The 20000-nt window shown below is 24.6% G+C and overlaps 1 protein-coding gene across 1 annotated transcript in view; it reads left to right on the plus strand.

Moving 5' to 3' along the window:
• LOC100213709 (DNA polymerase alpha catalytic subunit) overlaps positions 1-20000 on the plus strand; it is a 79201-nt gene that overhangs the window by 17802 nt on the left and 41399 nt on the right. The window contains exons 4-14 of the mRNA XM_065815461.1: positions 2387-2483; positions 2598-2663; positions 4031-4056; positions 4311-4397; positions 5672-5728; positions 5833-5870; positions 6023-6288; positions 6365-6483; positions 7998-8096; positions 8216-8270; positions 8537-8596. Of these exons, the coding sequence (XP_065671533.1) occupies positions 2387-2483; positions 2598-2663; positions 4031-4056; positions 4311-4397; positions 5672-5728; positions 5833-5870; positions 6023-6288; positions 6365-6483; positions 7998-8096; positions 8216-8270; positions 8537-8596 (970 nt within the window). The remainder of the gene's footprint in view (positions 1-2386; positions 2484-2597; positions 2664-4030; positions 4057-4310; positions 4398-5671; positions 5729-5832; positions 5871-6022; positions 6289-6364; positions 6484-7997; positions 8097-8215; positions 8271-8536; positions 8597-20000) is intronic.

Consider the following 20000-nt stretch of genomic DNA (forward strand, 5'->3'; position numbering starts at 1 on the left):
AGAACAAGAACTGAAAAATAAAAATAAGAAGCAAAGTAAAGTTGATGACCTTTTTAATATGAAAGCACATAGGTCATCAAGTCATCCAAATGACATCGCTATAACGAATTCGGTTGGTCGCATGCTTGCTCTAGACATGTTGCCATACAACTTTGTAGAAGGCAGAGGATTCAAAGAACTGATGAAATTAATGGAACCACAATATCTGGTGCCAAGCAGAACTACGTTTTCAAGATCAGTTGTACCTGAGTTATATTGTAGTGTAAAACAGAAAACCGCTAATGAAATATATCGAGATTTTGAAGATATTCATATTCATTCACCACTGACATGTGGACTTCGAGGGCGCAAGATCCATTTATTTCTGTCTGTCATATGTAAGCCCTGAATTTGAGCTAAAGACATTTGCATTAGAAAACAAGCCGTTTTCAGGAGAACATACCGGCGAAAGCATTCTTGAATCTTTAGACAAGACTATTGATAATTGGGAGCTTCCTCGGACTGTTCCAATTTATGCGTTGCGTGATAATGGCAGTAATATGAAAAGCGCCATGAATCTCTCACAATCATTTTATGATCTTTCTTGTTTTGATCATACTTTACAATTAACCATCAATGATGCCGTGAGTGAAATTGATGGAATGCAAACTGTCCTTTCCAAAAGCCGTCGTAATGTGTCACATCACCATGGCTGGCAGGCTACACAGAATTTACACAGAGAGCAGAAGCGATTAGGAAAGGTAGAACGAGAACTGATAATCAATGTTGCTACTAGGTGGAACTCGGATTATGCTGAAGAGATTATGTGAAGAAAAAGATGCTACAAATCCATCTTTTTCTCTGAACCACAGCAAGCTACTGTTGTAGACAGTCTTCATCAGTACTCTAAGGAATTCCGATCTCGTGGCGGTACTGGTGTTGGTGGAGGTGGACATTGTGCCTTGAGCGATCATGACACGAACTTAATTCAAGGTACAATTCCAAAACTATTACGTTTTATGTTACGTGATTAACACAGTTTAAGACTTGATGGTAATGGTAATGGCCTGCAGTTCAGATTTAACTTTCAGATTTACTGCATTGTGGTTTAATTTAATTACAGGTGAATAATAAAACAATAATGGATAGGTTTTCATTTCTGTTTGCTATTTTAGTTTTACATCTATTTATATTATATAATACTCTGTAGGAACATCTGCTAGTGCTAGTGCTCCCGCTCCTGCTTTTGGAAGTGCTGGTCCTGGTTCAGGTCCTACTCGGATATCAGTTGCAGCTTCCAAGCCAATTAGTTTATGGGTTGACTTCGGCAGCATGCTTACAACAGCAACTGCGAATAGGATGCTGCCAGTTGATGATGCAGCTTCTGTGCAAGAGGAGGTCAGAATGTACATGATTGAACCTCCTATCGGAAGGAACGCCAATGTATTTGATTGGTGGAAAGTTAATTACCACTGTCTGCCGAAACTTTCAAGAATAGCAAGGGCACTATTGGCTATTCCAGTAACTTCTGTAAATTCGGGGAGATTGAACTCGACGTCTGGTAACATTGTTACAAGAAGGCGAACTTTTATTCACAAAAATTTGTAGTATAGCACATAGCAGTAGCGTACCGAAGCCAGACTGCCCTGCCAGCCACAGTCATTACAGTACACTGTAGGTTAAGGTCTTGGACTTTCTGGAACAATTGCCTTTACATGTACTACTACTTTACATAACTGTATAGCATTTGCATTCATTATAGCATTGTACTTTTACTTGTATTGTTTTATCTGTTAAGCTTTAACTGTAAATATAATACTAGTCCTAGTCTTTATTCTATGCACTGCATTGCAAGTACTTGACTTGATTTTTTTTAACTTGAATTATTACACATTGTAATTGTATTGTATGATACTAGTCTCATTTGATTTCATTCACTTTTATTTGACTCTAGAGTCTAGTCTGTGTTGCTTAGTATTTTGTTTACATTATAAAACTGCAATATGATTGGTTATTAAATATAAAATGTATAATGTTTCATTTCTGTTCTGTGTTCTGTCACACACTATAAATTATTACTATTTAAATACCAAATTTCAATATCAGTGCAGCGTACTTTCGAATCGAGTCGAATTCGAACTAAAGTGGCTTAGTTTCGTTTCGAATCGTTTCAAACTTAAAATCTTAGTTTCGCACATCACTAATATATATATATATACACCACTGTATATACATTTATATATGTATATATATTTATATATATGTATATATATATACACCACTGTATATATATTTATATATGTATATATATTTATATAAATGTATATATATAATTGTATTACCACTATATAATTTTTATAATTAAGATGTCGTTTCCTGTATTATAATTTTTTTTTATATGCTTAAGGTTGGAAAAGAAGAAGACGTGTATGAACTTGTAGATGAAGATAAATATGCTCAACTTGTGCAAGACAGGCAGGAAGAAGAATGGATTGTAGATGATGGTATTGCTTAAATGCTTAAAGTTATTTATAAAGAAATTTACTGTAATAATTTGCTTTATAATGATTTAATAAATAATAGTAAAACTAATAATAGTAAACTTTATTTTTTTCAAGATGGAGGTGGGTATGTTGATGATGGTAGAGAAATATTTGATGATGATCCAAATGAAATTCCTATTGGTAATTATACTCTTGTTAATTCTTCTTTATTTTTTTAATATCATTTTATATATATGCATATATATATATATATATATATAGAACCCTTAGATGTTGTCCGAAAGTTTTTTCCATATTTTGTTGACAAAAAGTAAAAATTAAAATTCAAGACCGGAATTTTTTTTTTTTTAATAATGATAGACTGCCTGCCCCAACCAAACCCTCAGTCGATGTAGCAGCACTCCCTTGCGGGTCAGGCTGTTTGTCAGTCGATGTAGCAGCACTCCCTTGCGAGTCAGGCTATTTGTCAGTCGATGTAGCAGCACTCCCTTGCGAGTCAGGCTATAAGATAGTCGATGTAGCAACACTCCGCGCATGATTTACAGTAAAAAAAATAAAAATAAAAACATTTTAATAAAAAAAATAAAAATAAAAACATTTTATTAAAAAAAATAAAAAAAAAAACATTGTTTATATTGTTAAAAACATTCACAGTGTTTTAAAAACATTCAGAATGTTTTTAAAAACATTCCTGTCAATTAAATTTGCGTTTTTGTGGTTTTTTTATATAACAATTAATTTGTAATTAAATTAATGGTTTTTACTTTCGTCCAACACGGAAATGTTGGACGAAAGTTAAAAGAAATTAAAAGTGACGTATATGTTGGCGTAAGAATCACTTTTTTCCTTCCGCTTATTCCAAAGCCAACAAACTATAGATCTATACATATCTATATATATATATATATACATATATATATATATATATATATATATATATATATATATATATATATATATATATATATATATATATTTATATATATATACATATATAAATATAATATATATATCAACCCTCGGAATTAGAAAAACCCTCGGAATTAGACTGTTAGAGGTCGGCAAAATAAATTGATACAAAGGGGTTAACATAAAAATAGAAATGAGGTTGACAATTTTTTAGCGACTTCAAACACTTTGAGGTCAGCAGTTATGTTGGCATTGCCAAATGTCGACCCTAATGCCGAGGGTTTTATATTACCCTATATATATATATATATACATATATTTATAGAAAGGGGAGACCAGGGCTAGTTGCCTCTGTTTTTACTCTTTGAGCTCTGTAGCCCTAACAACAAAAGAGTGAATAGGTAACATTTTTTAACTTGTATTCATTATAAAAAATATTTTCTTGGGGCCTCAAAAAAAAAAAAGTGAGCTACATATATGTATGAGCTATATATATATATATATATATATATATATATATATATATATATATATATATATATATATATATATATATATATATATATATATATATGTATATATATATGTATATATATATATATATGTATATATATATAAAACTTTTTTTTTTTTCACAGAAAAAAGGAAAAAAACTGATAAAGAGGTATGAGAAGAAGATTTTTTTAAGTTTACTTTCCAAATTTTTTTTTTATTTTTTCATCTTTTATTACATAAGAAAAATTGACAATTCAGTTATATAGATTTTATAGAATAAAACTATTTAATTTTTAGAATAAAATTTATTATTCAGAATAGTTTAATATTTAAAGTAAAATTTAATATTAAGAGAAAACTTTCATGTTTAGAGTAAAATTAATATTTAGAATAAAATTTAATATTTAGTGTAAATTTTTCTAGAGTAAAGGATCAAAAATTGACGTAAAAAGCTCAAAAATTACAAATTTGTTCAAATCTGCAAATTGTATTACAAAAAGAAAAAAGGAGGTAATATTTTATTGAATGTAAAATTTTAAAATATCATTATTAAAAGAGGAATACAAACTACTTTAATAATACAAATTTAAAAAAGAAATTTTAGAAATGTCAACAGTGCAAATGCAAAAAACATAGTGGATAAGAACAATAATTTCAATATTATCAGTTTTATTAATTTTTTGAATAATTTCTAAGTTAAATTTACTAAATTAATTTGGCACTATTAACCTTTTCTATTTTTTGTTACATATTTTTTGCATCTTTTGCATTATCATCTTTTTCACCTGTTTTTTCACCTCACATTATTACCTTGTCATTTATTACCCATTAATATTAAAAATATAATTTATACTTATGACAACAGGGATATTGCTTGAAATTTAATGATCATTAAAAATAAAATATTTGTTAAACTAAAGATTATTTTAAACTCTATATATTTTTTTTACATTTGGCTTCAAACCAAGACGAAGTTGAAACTTCCTTTGGTGTAAATTTTAAAATATATAAAGTTGAAAAAGATAAAAAGTAAAAAAAAAAAAAATAAAAAGGATAAAAAGTAAAAAAAAAGTTAATTTAAAAGTATAAACTAATAATAAATAACTTTTTTCGCAATATTGACATTATTTTCATGATGTTATGCTTGAAACATCTGCTACAATTAGAAGTAGCTGGGTGCCATTTAAATTTTTTTCAGCCATTTTTTTAAATGTTGAACTATTTAGAAATCTAAATTCTGAATTGTTTAGATCAATTATTAATAACTGTGTTTACCCTGAGGATAAAAAGTGTTAAAAAGAAAAACATTTTATTATTTTAATCTTTAAAATCAGTTAAAATCACGTTTTATTTACAAAATACACATAATTTACATAAAGAACACATAAATTGTGTTCATAATTCAATCCAGTGAGCTTCTTTTCCAATTTGCTGTACACTGTGCTGGGTATTACTGATATTATAAACAGACATGAGCCATGAAAAAGTTGTAGCTATTATAATTTTGTAATTTGTAATTTATAATTTATATTATACATTTGGTATATAGTTTATTATTCCTACAATCTCTGCACTTTTTTACTTATCATTGGTCACATTTATTGCAGTAAAAAACAAATGCTGATACAAAAATAATCATCTAGAATTGTTAAAAAATTTGGCTGTAACTTGTTGTAGAAAGCTTTGTGTTTTAATAGTATATTTTTATTTTTGAAGAAATTTATTTTTGAAGAAATTAAATTTTTTAGAAATATTTTTTTTTTTGAATTTCAATTTTTTCTTAGACAAATGTTACAGTAGAAGGTGATACAGTTCTGGAGGATATTCTCAATAGTATCACTGTAAGTTTTAATTATGGCTTTTAACATTTTATAAAAGTATTAATAAAAAATATAATTTTTAAAATTGTTGATACTTTTTTGTATATTCTGTTGATATTTTTTAGTCTGCAACAACAACTTCTGGTAGCAAATGCCATAATAGGTAAATGTGTATATAAAAAATATAAATGCCATAATAGGTAAATATAAAATGGTGTATATAAAATAAACAAACACAATCATAAAAACAATTTTTCAAAACTATTTCTATTTTTTGACTAAAATTCCTTTTTTTATAGAGCTTTCTTTTTATAGATCTTTCTTACAAAATAAAACGCAAAAACATTCTCATTCAACTCGTAATATTGAAAAGACACTTAAGCAGTTCACGCCTCAGCCTTCACCTCACATTGAAGAAAAAAAGATAATTTTGAAAAAAACAACTCGTGTGCGTGATTTTACTCATATAGTTAAAAAAGAAAATATTGGTTCAGTTGCTACAGATTTACATACAGATATAAATCAAAATAAAGATGTGGACACAAATTTTAATCAAATAGATTGTGAAACATTTAGTCAAGGTTATTGTTGTTCCATTTATTTTATGATTGTATAACAAATTTTTATACTGCATTTTTTTTTTTTCTTTCACTAAAGATACAGAAAAGTACACTTCTCAAAATACAGAAAATAATAATTTTATTGAAAAAGTTGAAGATCAATCTTTAATAGAAGATGGGTTTAACGATGAATTCTCTGATGAAATGGTAACCCTGGTAATCTTTTTAAGTTTAATATATTTATTTTAAATATTTTTAAGAAAAAAAATACTTTTATAATTTTTTTCTTCAACATGTTTAAGTCAAATAACATATTTCAAATTAAATAATCAGGAATTAGTTGCTTTTTTTACAATTTTTTTACTGACTGAAAAAAGTGTTTTATGTACTATTAGAGTAAATAAAATAAAAGTGAATTTCATGGACATTAAAATGCTATCAATTGTTTTTAATGGAAAGACATTTTTTTGTAAAGTGAGTTAAATTCTTTCAATGTCTAGATAAAAAGTAATTAAAATGTGCTTGTTTGTTTGAAGATTCAAATAGTTTTTTAAAATCCTGTTTAGAGATTTTAGGATTTGGGATATTTTTTGAGTTAAAATCAATAGCAATAGAGTATCATCAGGAGAAATTTCTTTAAACAAACTTAATACATCGAAATAAACTAGGTAAACATTAGAGGTTCTCATATTCTTTACTTCTTTGACATATAAGAAATAGTTTTTGGTGCAATGATTCATAGGTATGTGAGGAGATATTAGTTAAAAGTTTTAATATTTTGTAATTGTATTTGCCTTAACATGAAAGAGTAGGTCTTGATGAGGGAACATTCCTGTTAACTGTTAGTTTATATATTTTTGGTTTCTATACATTAATTTTTCAAATTTTGTTATGTCATTAATAAGTTTATTCATTTTTAATGATAAATGTTTTTTATGAATACAACAATACCTTTAACTGGTTGCGTTATTACAATATTTTTAGTTATTCTGTAGTTTTTTCTTAAATTCTATGTTTTTTAAATTTGTCAATAATAGTTAATAGGATTAATATATGTTTGCCAGATAAGAGATACCTTTTTCTTTTCCTATGAAGATTGTTGAGATGATGTGAGTCAATGAATCATTTAAAAAGCATTGTATAGTTTTGCTTTGGTAACTTTTTTGGGTGGCGATACTTGGGTTTTATATGCAGAGATGTTTATAAAAGTGTTGTACAAAATGGTTTGAAATAACAAAATGAAAAGTCTGGTTTTTAGTTTTTAATTTATTAATATAATTTAAATTTGTAAGAGACCTGTTTTATTTACATTTACAGCTTATAATAAATTACAATAAAAATATGCGCTATATGATAATATGATACTGTTGCTATATATGATAATACTGTTTTCAACTCAACTTAAATTAGGCATATGTTTTATATATGTTTTACAATTTTTCATTGACATAAAAATTTAATAAGCTTTTTTTTTTAATGAAAATTTAAAAAATAAAAATAAAAGATTAAACTTTTTATCTTAAAATAAAAAACTTTGTGTTAAGATATTAACTGGCACAATCAGTTTTTTAACTTTAAAAAATCTTTAAAGAAAAAAGAAAGTTGTAGCAAAACAAGCTTTTCATGTTTGGAGTGTTTTTTTAACTAAAGAATATTAACTTAACTAAAGAAACTTCAGCTGATTTATAAATCTGATGATTAAAGAATAACTTAAGCTGATTTTTTTTAAGATTAAAGAAACTGATTTAACTCCAAAAACATCAATAAAACAATCTATGAAGTTTCGATCGTTAGTAGCTTATGAAGATGTTTTTGATAAAAAAGAAGAGGTAATTTTTTGTCAGTACTTTTAGTGTGTTCTTGATTTTTTAGGTGTAGATTTAAATGTTTTTGTTGTTGTTGTTGTGTGCAAGTTTTAATGTTTTTTTAATCTTTTATAAAAATATAGCCATTACCAGATACCTCTACAATTTCTTCTTCATTACCTACTTCAAATATAAATGGTATTATATATATTTATTTTATAAATTAAATTCTTGCTAGTTACATTTATATATATACTGCCTTTTTAAAATTACTACAAATATTACAACAAAATTAATTGAACTATATATATATATATATATATATATATATATATATATATATATATATATATATATATATATATATATATATATATATATATATATATATATATATATATATATATATATATATATATACTGATTTTAAAAGGAAAAATGATAATTGTTTTCTACTTTTTCAGGTGATGATGTTTTGAGATTTTTCTGGTTGGATGCCTATGAAGATCGGTTTAGTCAACCAGGTAGTATATTATATTATTTTATAATTAAATAAGATCAATCAGATAGCTTTTTTTTTAGATAAGATTTACCAGTTTTTACAATTTTACAGCACCATAAAGTAATATTTAATGTAATATTTTTACAACAGGTAGTTGTAACAATATTGTTTAAGTATTCAAAAAAATTTACAATATTTTACACTACACAAAAGTGTGTCTTAGATAAATCTTTTGAGTATAATGTTTGTTACCAATGAAGGCAGAAAAAAATAATGGTTTGATATATATATATATATATATATATATATATATATATATATATATATATATATATATATATATATATATATATATATATATATATATATATATGTACAATATGTATAATATAATATATAAGGCTATATATTTATGCCTTATATATATATATATATGTATATATATATGCCTTATATATATATGTATATGTATATATATATGTATGTATGTATGTATATATATATATATATATATATATATATATATATATATATATATATATATATATATATGTATATATATAAATATATATATATGTATGTATGTATGTATATATATATATATATATATACATACATACATACATACATATATATATATTTATATATATATATATATATATATATATATATATATATATATATACATATATATATATATATATATATATATATATATATATATATATATATATATATATATATATATACATACATACATACATATATATATACATATACATATATATATAAGGCATATATATATACATATATATATATATATATATATATATATATATATATATATATATATATATATAAGGCATATATATATAGCCTTATATATTATATTATACATATTGTACATATATATATATATATATATATATATATATATATATATATATATATATATATATATATATATATATATATATATATATATATATATATATATATATATATAATAGATTAGTAAAATTTACCAAGTTGGAAACATGTGAAGCAACTATTGCTCATTATTAGGTTGTTGAATTCAATACTTTATCTAAAATATTTAAAGTAGTCAACATCGATACTTACAAAAACAGCAAAGTTTTTGTGCAGCATAGTTGGTTGACGGGCGATTTTATAGGCACAGCTTACAAGTTGTATATTTGTGTTATCTGTTGAAACTTTTAAAGAAGACGATATTGATGTTTGTATCTAAGAAACAAAAGAATATCCCAATTACAAAAATACACTGTTTACTTTATGCAGTATCTTAAATTACCTATATATCTTAAAGTACCTATTATAATTGAATCATAACAAAAGACAACAACAATTATTTTGGTTCATATTTATTAGTTATTTATTTTGGTTATTTATAAAAGAATTTATAAGAAGATTTTTCATTTAAGATTTTTCATGATCAATTTAAATCATTTAAAACTATTTCTATAATATATTTTATAAACATCAATTTGATTTAGTGTCTTTAAAGGAAAAAATATTTGCGCTTTTTTAACTAATGTTAAGTAACATTAGTTAACGTTTTAAACTTTTTTAATGTTACAAATGAATGAATAGTAAAAAAGAGTTAACAGTTTTTAATTAATGCTATGTAAGTGTCATTAGTTAGAAAAGTTAGTTTATCTGCGTCATTAAAAATTTCTTTTATTTTAATGAAGTTTTTTTTATGTTTAATTTTTTTTATCTTTCAGTGAAAATTTTTTTTTTAGGTTATTTTTTTTTTTTAATTTTCTCAAATTTTAATTTAGTTTTTTCACCGCAGTTTTGAAATTAAATATCAACATTTAACATTAACATAAACCTTATCATCAAGCATTTTTAAATGTGTAAATGCTTGATGGCCAAATTGTCAAAACAAAATACAATAATGGTGTGTGATCGTACGACTTCCTGGTCAAACCTGCAATAAACAACATTTTAGTGCAGTTTAAAATTAAGAAATTAGAATCTGGTAATTAATAATAAAAATTCTTTATTTTAAAGATAATAATTTATTAATTATCTTTGAGGATTTTGTATTTATTCCATCGGTTGATGTAACACATTGTTAGAGGGTTTCTTGCTCTCACATCTTATTGCAGTAAGGTGATATGCTTTTTCAAAATGTCTTTGAATTGTGTGTTTTATCACAAAGTTCGTCCCATCGGTAAACCGTAAAGCACCTTGTTGTATCAAACCTTTACAATCTTGTAATAGCGCTTTCCTATTTTAAACAAGTACAAACTACCCCATACAAACTTTGCAGTATATTTCGTAAGCAAGTGTAAATCCATTGGTTATTTCAAAATCGTTTTTAATTTGATTTAATATAAATAATAGTTAATAATAAAATGTATACTATGAACAAAAAGAAATTTAAAAATCTCTATTATGAATATTTATTTTTATTATAAACAATGTTTGAAGTATTACAAACACTAAATCAAATAAATCTTACTTGATGTTCTTAAAAAATTAAAAATATTATGCAGCTTTAATTTTCTTATAGTGATTTTCTAATTTTCTATTCTTATTTCATTTGTGCATTTTTATATTCGGGTTACGTGCACTTGGTTAAAGTAGTTAACATTCCATTATTGAAATTAGCAACTATTAACAACTTTAAAATGTTTATTAATTACGTAAGTGCAAAATAAAAACTTGTTGAAAGCAAATGATGTAGTGCTTTTAATATTTTATATCAGCGCTTTGATAATATCATATCTTTAATTAAAATTTTTTATTAAAAATATTTTATAAAAAATCAAAAAACGATATATTATATGCTCCGTCCCTAACTAACAAGTGTGATTTTATACTCTGATTCAACCCTCAGAATTAGGGTCAGCATTCGGTAATGCCAACCTAACTGCTGACCTAACAGTGTTTGAGGTCAGCAAAAAATCACTGACCTCGTTTTCATGTTATTTTATCAAACCTTTGTTTTACATTTTTTCTACTGACCTGATGCTGACCTCACATAGAAGTTCAGCAAGTTATTGCCGACCTTATTTTTCCTAATTCTGAGGGCTGCTTTTTATAAGCTGAACAAGGGTTGTTTATCGCTCCTAGAAGATTTAAAAACACTGTTTATGGGCGTTTCAAAAGCGCAGCGCAATCGCGCCTGCTTGATCACAAGCCCTATATTTAGTTTTAGCCAAGAAAAAATCTTATACATAGTTTTCGCGATATTGGGAGTTTAGGTGTTGTCAGCTAGCAAATGGCGAATAAAAAAGCATTGTAATCTGGCATTTATAAAAATTTAAAGCAAGCCATGGCTCGTGTCCACGGTTCCCTAACTCAATTTATATAATCTGATTAAGGTATTACTTAATAAGTATATAGTAAGTTATATTAAGTAGAAAAATTTGTCTCTTTTTAGATGCTTAGCAGGAATTAAATATATTTTTAGTTTTTATTAATGTTAAATTAGATTTACTCAACTTGTTTCATTCTGAGATTTTGTTTCATTCTGATATAGTAGTGTGAAAACAAGAACAAAAGACAATTGTTTGCAATATACTTTGAATGAATGCATTTGATACTTATTACTGATATACTTATACTGATAATTATTTTATTTTAATCTATTTTATAATCTTTATTATAATTAATTTTAATTGTGTACGCTTTTAAACACAGTTTTCAAAAGTTTTAAAGGATTTTTTACATTGACTTCTTTTATGTTTATTTTCATTTTTATATTATAAATGTAAAAAAAAAAATGCTTACTATGCTTATTAAATTTTTACGACATAACGACATGTTTTTGACTGTTTACACTCTTTTTGAATAGCTGAAATTCTCTTTTTGAATAGTTGAAACAACTTTTAAATTGACAATCGTTGATAAAACACTATATATTGTAAGGAAAGTTTTTGATTATTTAAGTTTTTAAATACTTTAGTATTTTAAAAATAGTTTTAAAATACTTCAAAAAGATTTTTGAACTTTTTTTACATAGGTATTTTAGTTCAACTAATTTTATAGTATAATTTTTATCATTAAATAAATTTTTATGTGCTATAAATTTAAAATAAATTTATAGCAATTTAAAATTGCATTAAATATGATATTTAAGGCTTTAAAACGTCGTCAGCAATAAGTTAAAAAACTTAATTAAAATGATAGCTCTATAGCTTTTGGATAAAAAGTTTGCTTGGCTATAAGTTATAAAAATTTGTGTAAATTTTTTTGCAAATGTAACATAAATAATGTTTCATTGCAAATTTCATTTTTGATTTTTGTTGTTGTTATTTTTGGTGTACTTTACCAGCAAATTTAGTTGACTGAAATTATTTTTAATTCACTTATAAAAAACATTAATAACTTAATTTAAAGTTTATTAATATGCAAAGGTTTTTGCAACTTTCCTAACTTATAATAAACAGTAAAAATGTAAATCAAGAGTTTTTGAATTACAAGAATAAATTAAAAAAACATTGTATTAAACATATTGAAAAATCTAAAGTAGAGAATAACTGGGTCAATAAAAAATAAAGTTTTATTTAAACTTTTTAATGAATGATCGTGCTTGTTAATAACAACGTCTTTTTTTTCACATTTAAAAAAAAAAAACCTATTGTTTTTGATCAACTTAATTCATTTCTTTGTTGTGTGTACTAATTTTGTTTTCTACATAACTAGCATAAAACCATAAAAAAAATTTTTTACTGTGATTTTTTTAACCTTAGGAAATTTTAAACCAATTTGGAATTCTGCATTATATGTGGTGCCATCAGGCTGGCTACCATCCTGATATATGTATGTATGTATATATATATATATATATATATATATATATATATATATATATATATATATATATATATATATATATATATACATATACATATATATATATACATATACATATATATATATATATATATATATATATATATATATATATATATATATATATATATATATATATATATATATATATATATATATATATATATATATATATATATATATATGGCCAATTCCATAATTCAGTGACGCATCATGCGGAGAGATTTTTTTTAATAGAAATTTTTCTATAACTCAAAAATAATTTTTTATTACTCTAAATCTTGAATTAAAATTTTATAATATAAACTAAACACAATTGTATTAACATAACACTGCTACATAGCAAAAATTAAAACATGAGTTCAGTGACGCAACGCTGAAAAAGTGTTTTTTTATCAGCATACTTTTAAATGAATTTTTTCGCTGAAATTTTAATTCTTGCTTGACTTATTAGATTTTTTTGTTGTAATTTATTCATTTGGCAATAAGGTAGTCATAAAAAAAGCCACAAACAATAAAGTTTTCATATCGTTTTATTTTACAGAAAAAAAAACTATCAGTTCAGTGACGCAACGTTCAGTGACGAAACAAAAAGACGAAATTAAAATCATTTTTAAAAGTTTTGTTATTTTGTAATAAATTTTAATTATACTCAGGTGAAAATAGCATCGGAACAACGTTATCATTCTGAACATAAAAATAATGTGATTTTGATATACCTTTGATTTTTCTTGAATAACTTAAAATTGAACTGAATCCAAGTTCATTTTTTTGTTGTCTTGTATCGTTTTCTGACATGTGAATTACAGATATTTGCAAATCTTGTAATGCAAACGCAAAATCTGCTTCTGACCTGATTTCGTATTAACTAGTTTTAACTCTCAGGGCTGCAATTCGCTTAACAGTAGCTCCTATTCCGTCAACCACTCCTTTCCCGTGCATCGCTGCAAAGAAATGCCTGGAGAATTTTTTATGAAAACGTTTTTCAAACACAACCATTGCAGCCATAATGCTTTTGTTTTTGAACTGAGAAGTGGCATTATCGCTGAATGTGTTCTTCTTTGACTTGATCAGGAATAAAGTGAAGGATTTTGTCAATGTACGGTATAACAGAAGACTTAATCAAATATTTTCATGCAAACTACAAACACAAACATTATGCAGAAATTTTGTAACTGATTTTACATTGCGTGGACGAAGGTCCACGCAATGTAAAATCAGTTACAAAAGTAAATTTTGAGTCCAATTTTTATGGACTCAAAATTTTTATGCAGATGCTTTTCCTTGAATAACTTGAAAGCTTCTTTTAGCGTATAATATAAATGACGTATCTGAATATTGTTTGCTTTTCCGTCAGATAATTGAATTCGAGTGACATCTTTTTTGTTTGATGATATTTGGGAAACTTCATCTTCATTATAAAAGTTTACAATTGCTAAAACATCGCTTTCAGAAAGACCATACAGCTTTGAACATGCTGGAGGTAGACCCGAATTATCTTTACAAGCAGAGCTATTTGAAAGAATAGAAAGAATTTCAGATTGTTTCTCCTTTGAAGTTGGTAGTGCTTTTAAAACTTTTTTCAATGCTTTTCCTCTTTGTTGAACGTTTTTAAAAGATGAGCTTGGTCTTTGATATTGATTTAAAAGTTTTCTTTTTAAAGCGCGACTTTTTAAAACTCTTAATTTTGCTTTAGCCGCATAAGCTGTTTTTTTATTAGGATCGGCTTTCAATTTTTCTCGATATCTCTTAGATCTTATTTTATTCGAATTTGAAAAATTTGAAAACCCACAACAAAATCTGAACTTTTGGATGATATTTTGACTTCCTTACCGCGCTATTTTATAAAACGCTAATTATCCCGTCGATGGGTTCAGTGACGCAACAGCTTTTAAACTATAACTATATGTTAATACAATGCTTTTTGACCAATTTTTTTTTTAGTAATGATTAAAAGTTTACATTAAAATATATAATTTCTAAAAAAACTTTGCCATAAAGCATAATTTCATTGCGATAATTAAACTTTTTTAGCTCTTAGTTCAGTGAAGCAACGTAATTTTTGCAGATGTGTATGTGACAAAAAAACACTTGAATTATTTTTAAAGAGTAAAAGTTTTTTTACTCAAGACATATATGTAATCTCAAAGATTCTTTCTAAACAAAAATATGGATATGTTTTGTTTAAAATATTGCAATAACTCGTCCCAAAATTTTACTCACTTTTTCGAATAATAAAAAGAACAAACAGTTGCTAACATTCATCAAATTTATCTACTCGGTTCAAACATTTTCTACTCAAAATTTATTTTAACAATAATTTTAAGGTGTTTAAACTATAATTAAAGAAATAAAACCTTTTGAAAAAAGATATTTTTAAACACGAAATTTATCTCTTCCATCGTGGAAATAGCCATATATATATATATATATATATATATATATATATATATATATATATATATATATATATATATATATATATATATATATATATATATATATATATTTATAATATATATTTTAATAAAATTTTATTTTAATTTGTCTAGTTGTAAGCAAAATGTTGCTACCTTTTTTTTAGCCCAACGAGAATATATATATATATATATATATATATATATATATATATATATATATATATATATATATATATATATATATACAACCCTCGGAATTAGAGTTGGCATTCGGCAAAGCCGACCTAACTGCCGATCTGAAAGTTTTTGAGGTCGGCTAAAAATTGCTGACCTCCTTTCTATGTTTTATGGTCAGAAATTTTTAGCCGACCTCAAAAACTTTCAGATTGGCAACTAGATGGTCAACCTTTGTATCAAATTTTTTTTGCCGACCTGATGGTGACCTCTAAAAGATTGAGATTGGCAAGTTATTGCCAACCTCAATCTTTTAAACCTCATTTTTCCTAATTCCGAGGGTTGTATATATATTAGGGGTGCACCAATGCATCAGTCTTGGGAACCATTGGCCGATGCGGATTGTTTTGAAAAATCAGTTGTTGTTTTTTATGTTTCTATATTGTATGCAAAAATATAACTATTCCATAAACGAAAATGCATGTATAAGCCTAAGTAAACCTTTAATTATTTTTGGAACTGTTTTTTATCAGGAGCTGATAAAAAGCGCATTTATTGTCTTTTTATAAATTAAGAAAACAATTATATGACTTATGGATCCAAACTATACAAAGAGATAAGTTTAAAATCAAGAAATGTAATGTAATGTTGAAAAAAAAAAAAAATTTAATTCCAGATGTTTCTCCTCTTGATATTTTTATTTTGCAAAACTTACAAAATTGCTTTTAACTTTTATTTTCATCTTTATCAAAATAGTTTATTTGATTTTTAGTTGCTTTGCTCATGGTTGATTTATTTCTTATTTAATTTTATTTCTTATTTAAGTTTAATTCCTAGAATATAGTTAGAAAATTAAATATATATATATATATATGTATGTATGTATGTATGTATGTATGTATGTATGTATGTATGTATGTATGTATGTATGTATGTATGTATGTATGTAGGTATGTGTGTATATATGTATGTATGTATGTATGTATGTATGTATGTATGTATGTATGTATGTATGTATGTATGTATGTATGTATGTATGTATGTATGTATGTATGTATGTATGGATGTATAGCTCAAAATAGCCGCCGGGCATCAGACGTTGTCTGGCATTTGTCCAGGAAAAAACGCCATCTCTTAGTCATTTTGTCTGACCCATATTTTTTATAATTTTATAATTTTTATAGGGTCAGACAAAATGACTAAGAGATGGCATTTATTTTATAATATTTTAGTTGTTCCAAAATTATTAATAAATTCAGTAGTGTATATACACTTTATTTTTTGAACTTTTTAATTTTTATACAAAACAGAAATATATATATATATATATATATATATATATATATATATATATATTTATATACAAAACAGACATATATATATATATATATATATATATATATATATATATACACATATACATATACATATACAAGTATATATATATATATATATTTATATATATATATATATATATATATATATATATATATATATATATATATATATATATATATATATATATATATATATATATATATATATATAGAACTCTTATATGTTGTCCAAAAGATTTTTCCATATTTTGTTGACAAAAAGTAAAAATTAAAATGCAAGACCGGAATTTTTTTTTTTATTAATTGATAGACTGCCTGCCCCAACCAAACCTTCAGTCGATGTAGCAGCACTCCCTTGCGGGTCAAGCTAAAAGATAGTAGATGTAGCAGCACTCTGTTGCGAGTCAGGCTATTTGTCGGTCGATGTAGCAGCACTGCCTTGAGAATCATGCTATAAGATAGTTGATGTAGCAACACGCTGCACATGATTTTTAGTAAAAAAATAAAAATAAAAACATTTTATTAAAAAAAATAAAAATAAAAACATTTTTTATATTGTTAAAAACATTTTGGTCAAGTAAATTTGCGTTTTTGTGGTTTTTTTAAAAAACGAATAATTTGTAAATGTTGGACGAAAGTCAAAAGTAATTAAAAGTGATGTATGTGTTGGCGTAAGAATCATTTTTTTCCTTCCGTGCTTCGCAAATGCAACAAACTATATATATATATATATATATATATATATATATATATATATATATATATATATATATATATATATATATATATATATATATATATATATATATATATATATATATATGTATATATATGTATATATATTTATTTATTTATATATATATATATATATATATATATATATATATATATATATATATGTATAAACTATATATATATATATATATATATATATATATATATATATATATATATATATATATATATATATATATATATATATATATTATATATATATATATATGTATGTATATATATAAATAAGGGGCTATTCTAGACTGTTTTCGACAGCGTCGACCGTATTTTGGCGCCGCCCAAATTAAAAAATGAGGACCCTTTTTTTTTTAACGTTTTTTACGCAAATATTGTTATTTTCGCAAAAAAACGCTGACGTTCGGCATTATCTCCGCCTAATTTCTTCGGGATGGGAGAAGTACCGTCGCTCAAATTATTTTCCTAGAATAGCCCCTGTATATATATATATATATCTTGTTGTATGTAAATATATATTTAAAATATCAAGTATAAAACAACAGCTGGGTACAAACTAAATTCATCAGACATATAATATAAATAAAAAATTGTTACAAATATTACATAAAAACGTCAAAGGAGACTTTAAAAAGAAGCCATTAATGATTACATAACAACGTAAATATAAAACTAGCAAATATTATTTTAATTAGTTTTTTTTTTTTTTTTTAAAAAGTAAATGGTATGCACCAGGGGCAACCAAACATGGTATAGAATGTAATGGTATATTTGATTGGTCACATCCAAAAACTCTAGCTATAAAATCAGTACAATGATCATAAAAGTTAGAGAATCTCTTGAAATTAACTACGCCTCAACAGTAAATAATACATGTTTCAGGAGGGCCACGTCTCCTAAAAAATCCTAAGGTATCCTAATATTTGAAAAACATCCTAAAAAGATTTAATTTCTCCTAAAGTAGAGATGATTTTCTCAAATACTCCTAAATTCTCCTAATTTATTTATCCTTAGAATAATGCATAAACTATTATCAGCCAATTAAAAATAAAGTTAATGGAAAGGTTCAGACTTAGAGTTAGTACTGTTGTATACTGAGAGTTAATCAAATGTATATTTATTATTTTAATAATTTAAAAATTTTATTCTAATAAAATTTAATCTTTTTTTTTTCTTATTTCTCTCTAAGTTCTGAACATCAAAACTATTTTTATTAAAATTTTATTTTAATTAATTTGACCTAAAATAATTTTGTATTTTCAGAATAGGAAATGTTAGTCAAATATAAAGCTAAATTTTAGGAGCGGTTAAAAGACAATAATTATAAAGAATTTTATTTGGTTAAGTATTATGTTATTATGTTAGGTATGTTTGATGTGGTATGTTAGGTATGTTTGATAATTTTTTATTTCTGCATAATCTTTCTTTTAACTACTCCTTTTTGTCAAAAGTTTTTTTTCTAAAAATATAATTTTGTAATATTTGTTTTTCTAACTTCAATCATCACCTATCATAAAGTTGAGAAAGCCACCAGCTAAATGCTAAATTTATTAAATAAATTATTCTGCATTGTTTAAATATTTTTTGCAAAATATATTCTAAATTTTTTAAATATGATCTAGATGACTGCTGTATGTTTAAAGGTTATATCTGTTGCAGATTTGGATACAAACACATTAAAAATACATGTTAATGAAAGAAACATGTATTTTTGAATGTTATATGTAATGTGTGTTTGAAGGTTATATCTGTTGCAGATCTGGATACAAACGCATTGAAAATAAATGTTAATGAATGAAAATCTAAACAGTATATGCCTGTGAGCAGAAGAGTCAGATGGATTTGCATTCTGATTTCTTGGTAAAAGCTGCTGCTGTTGATATTATGATAAATTTCCATAAATGTATGAGTGGTT

The sequence above is a fragment of the Hydra vulgaris genome, chromosome 13 (assembly GCF_038396675.1).
Source record: "Hydra vulgaris chromosome 13, alternate assembly HydraT2T_AEP".
Lineage (NCBI taxonomy): Eukaryota > Metazoa > Cnidaria > Hydrozoa > Anthoathecata > Hydridae > Hydra > Hydra vulgaris.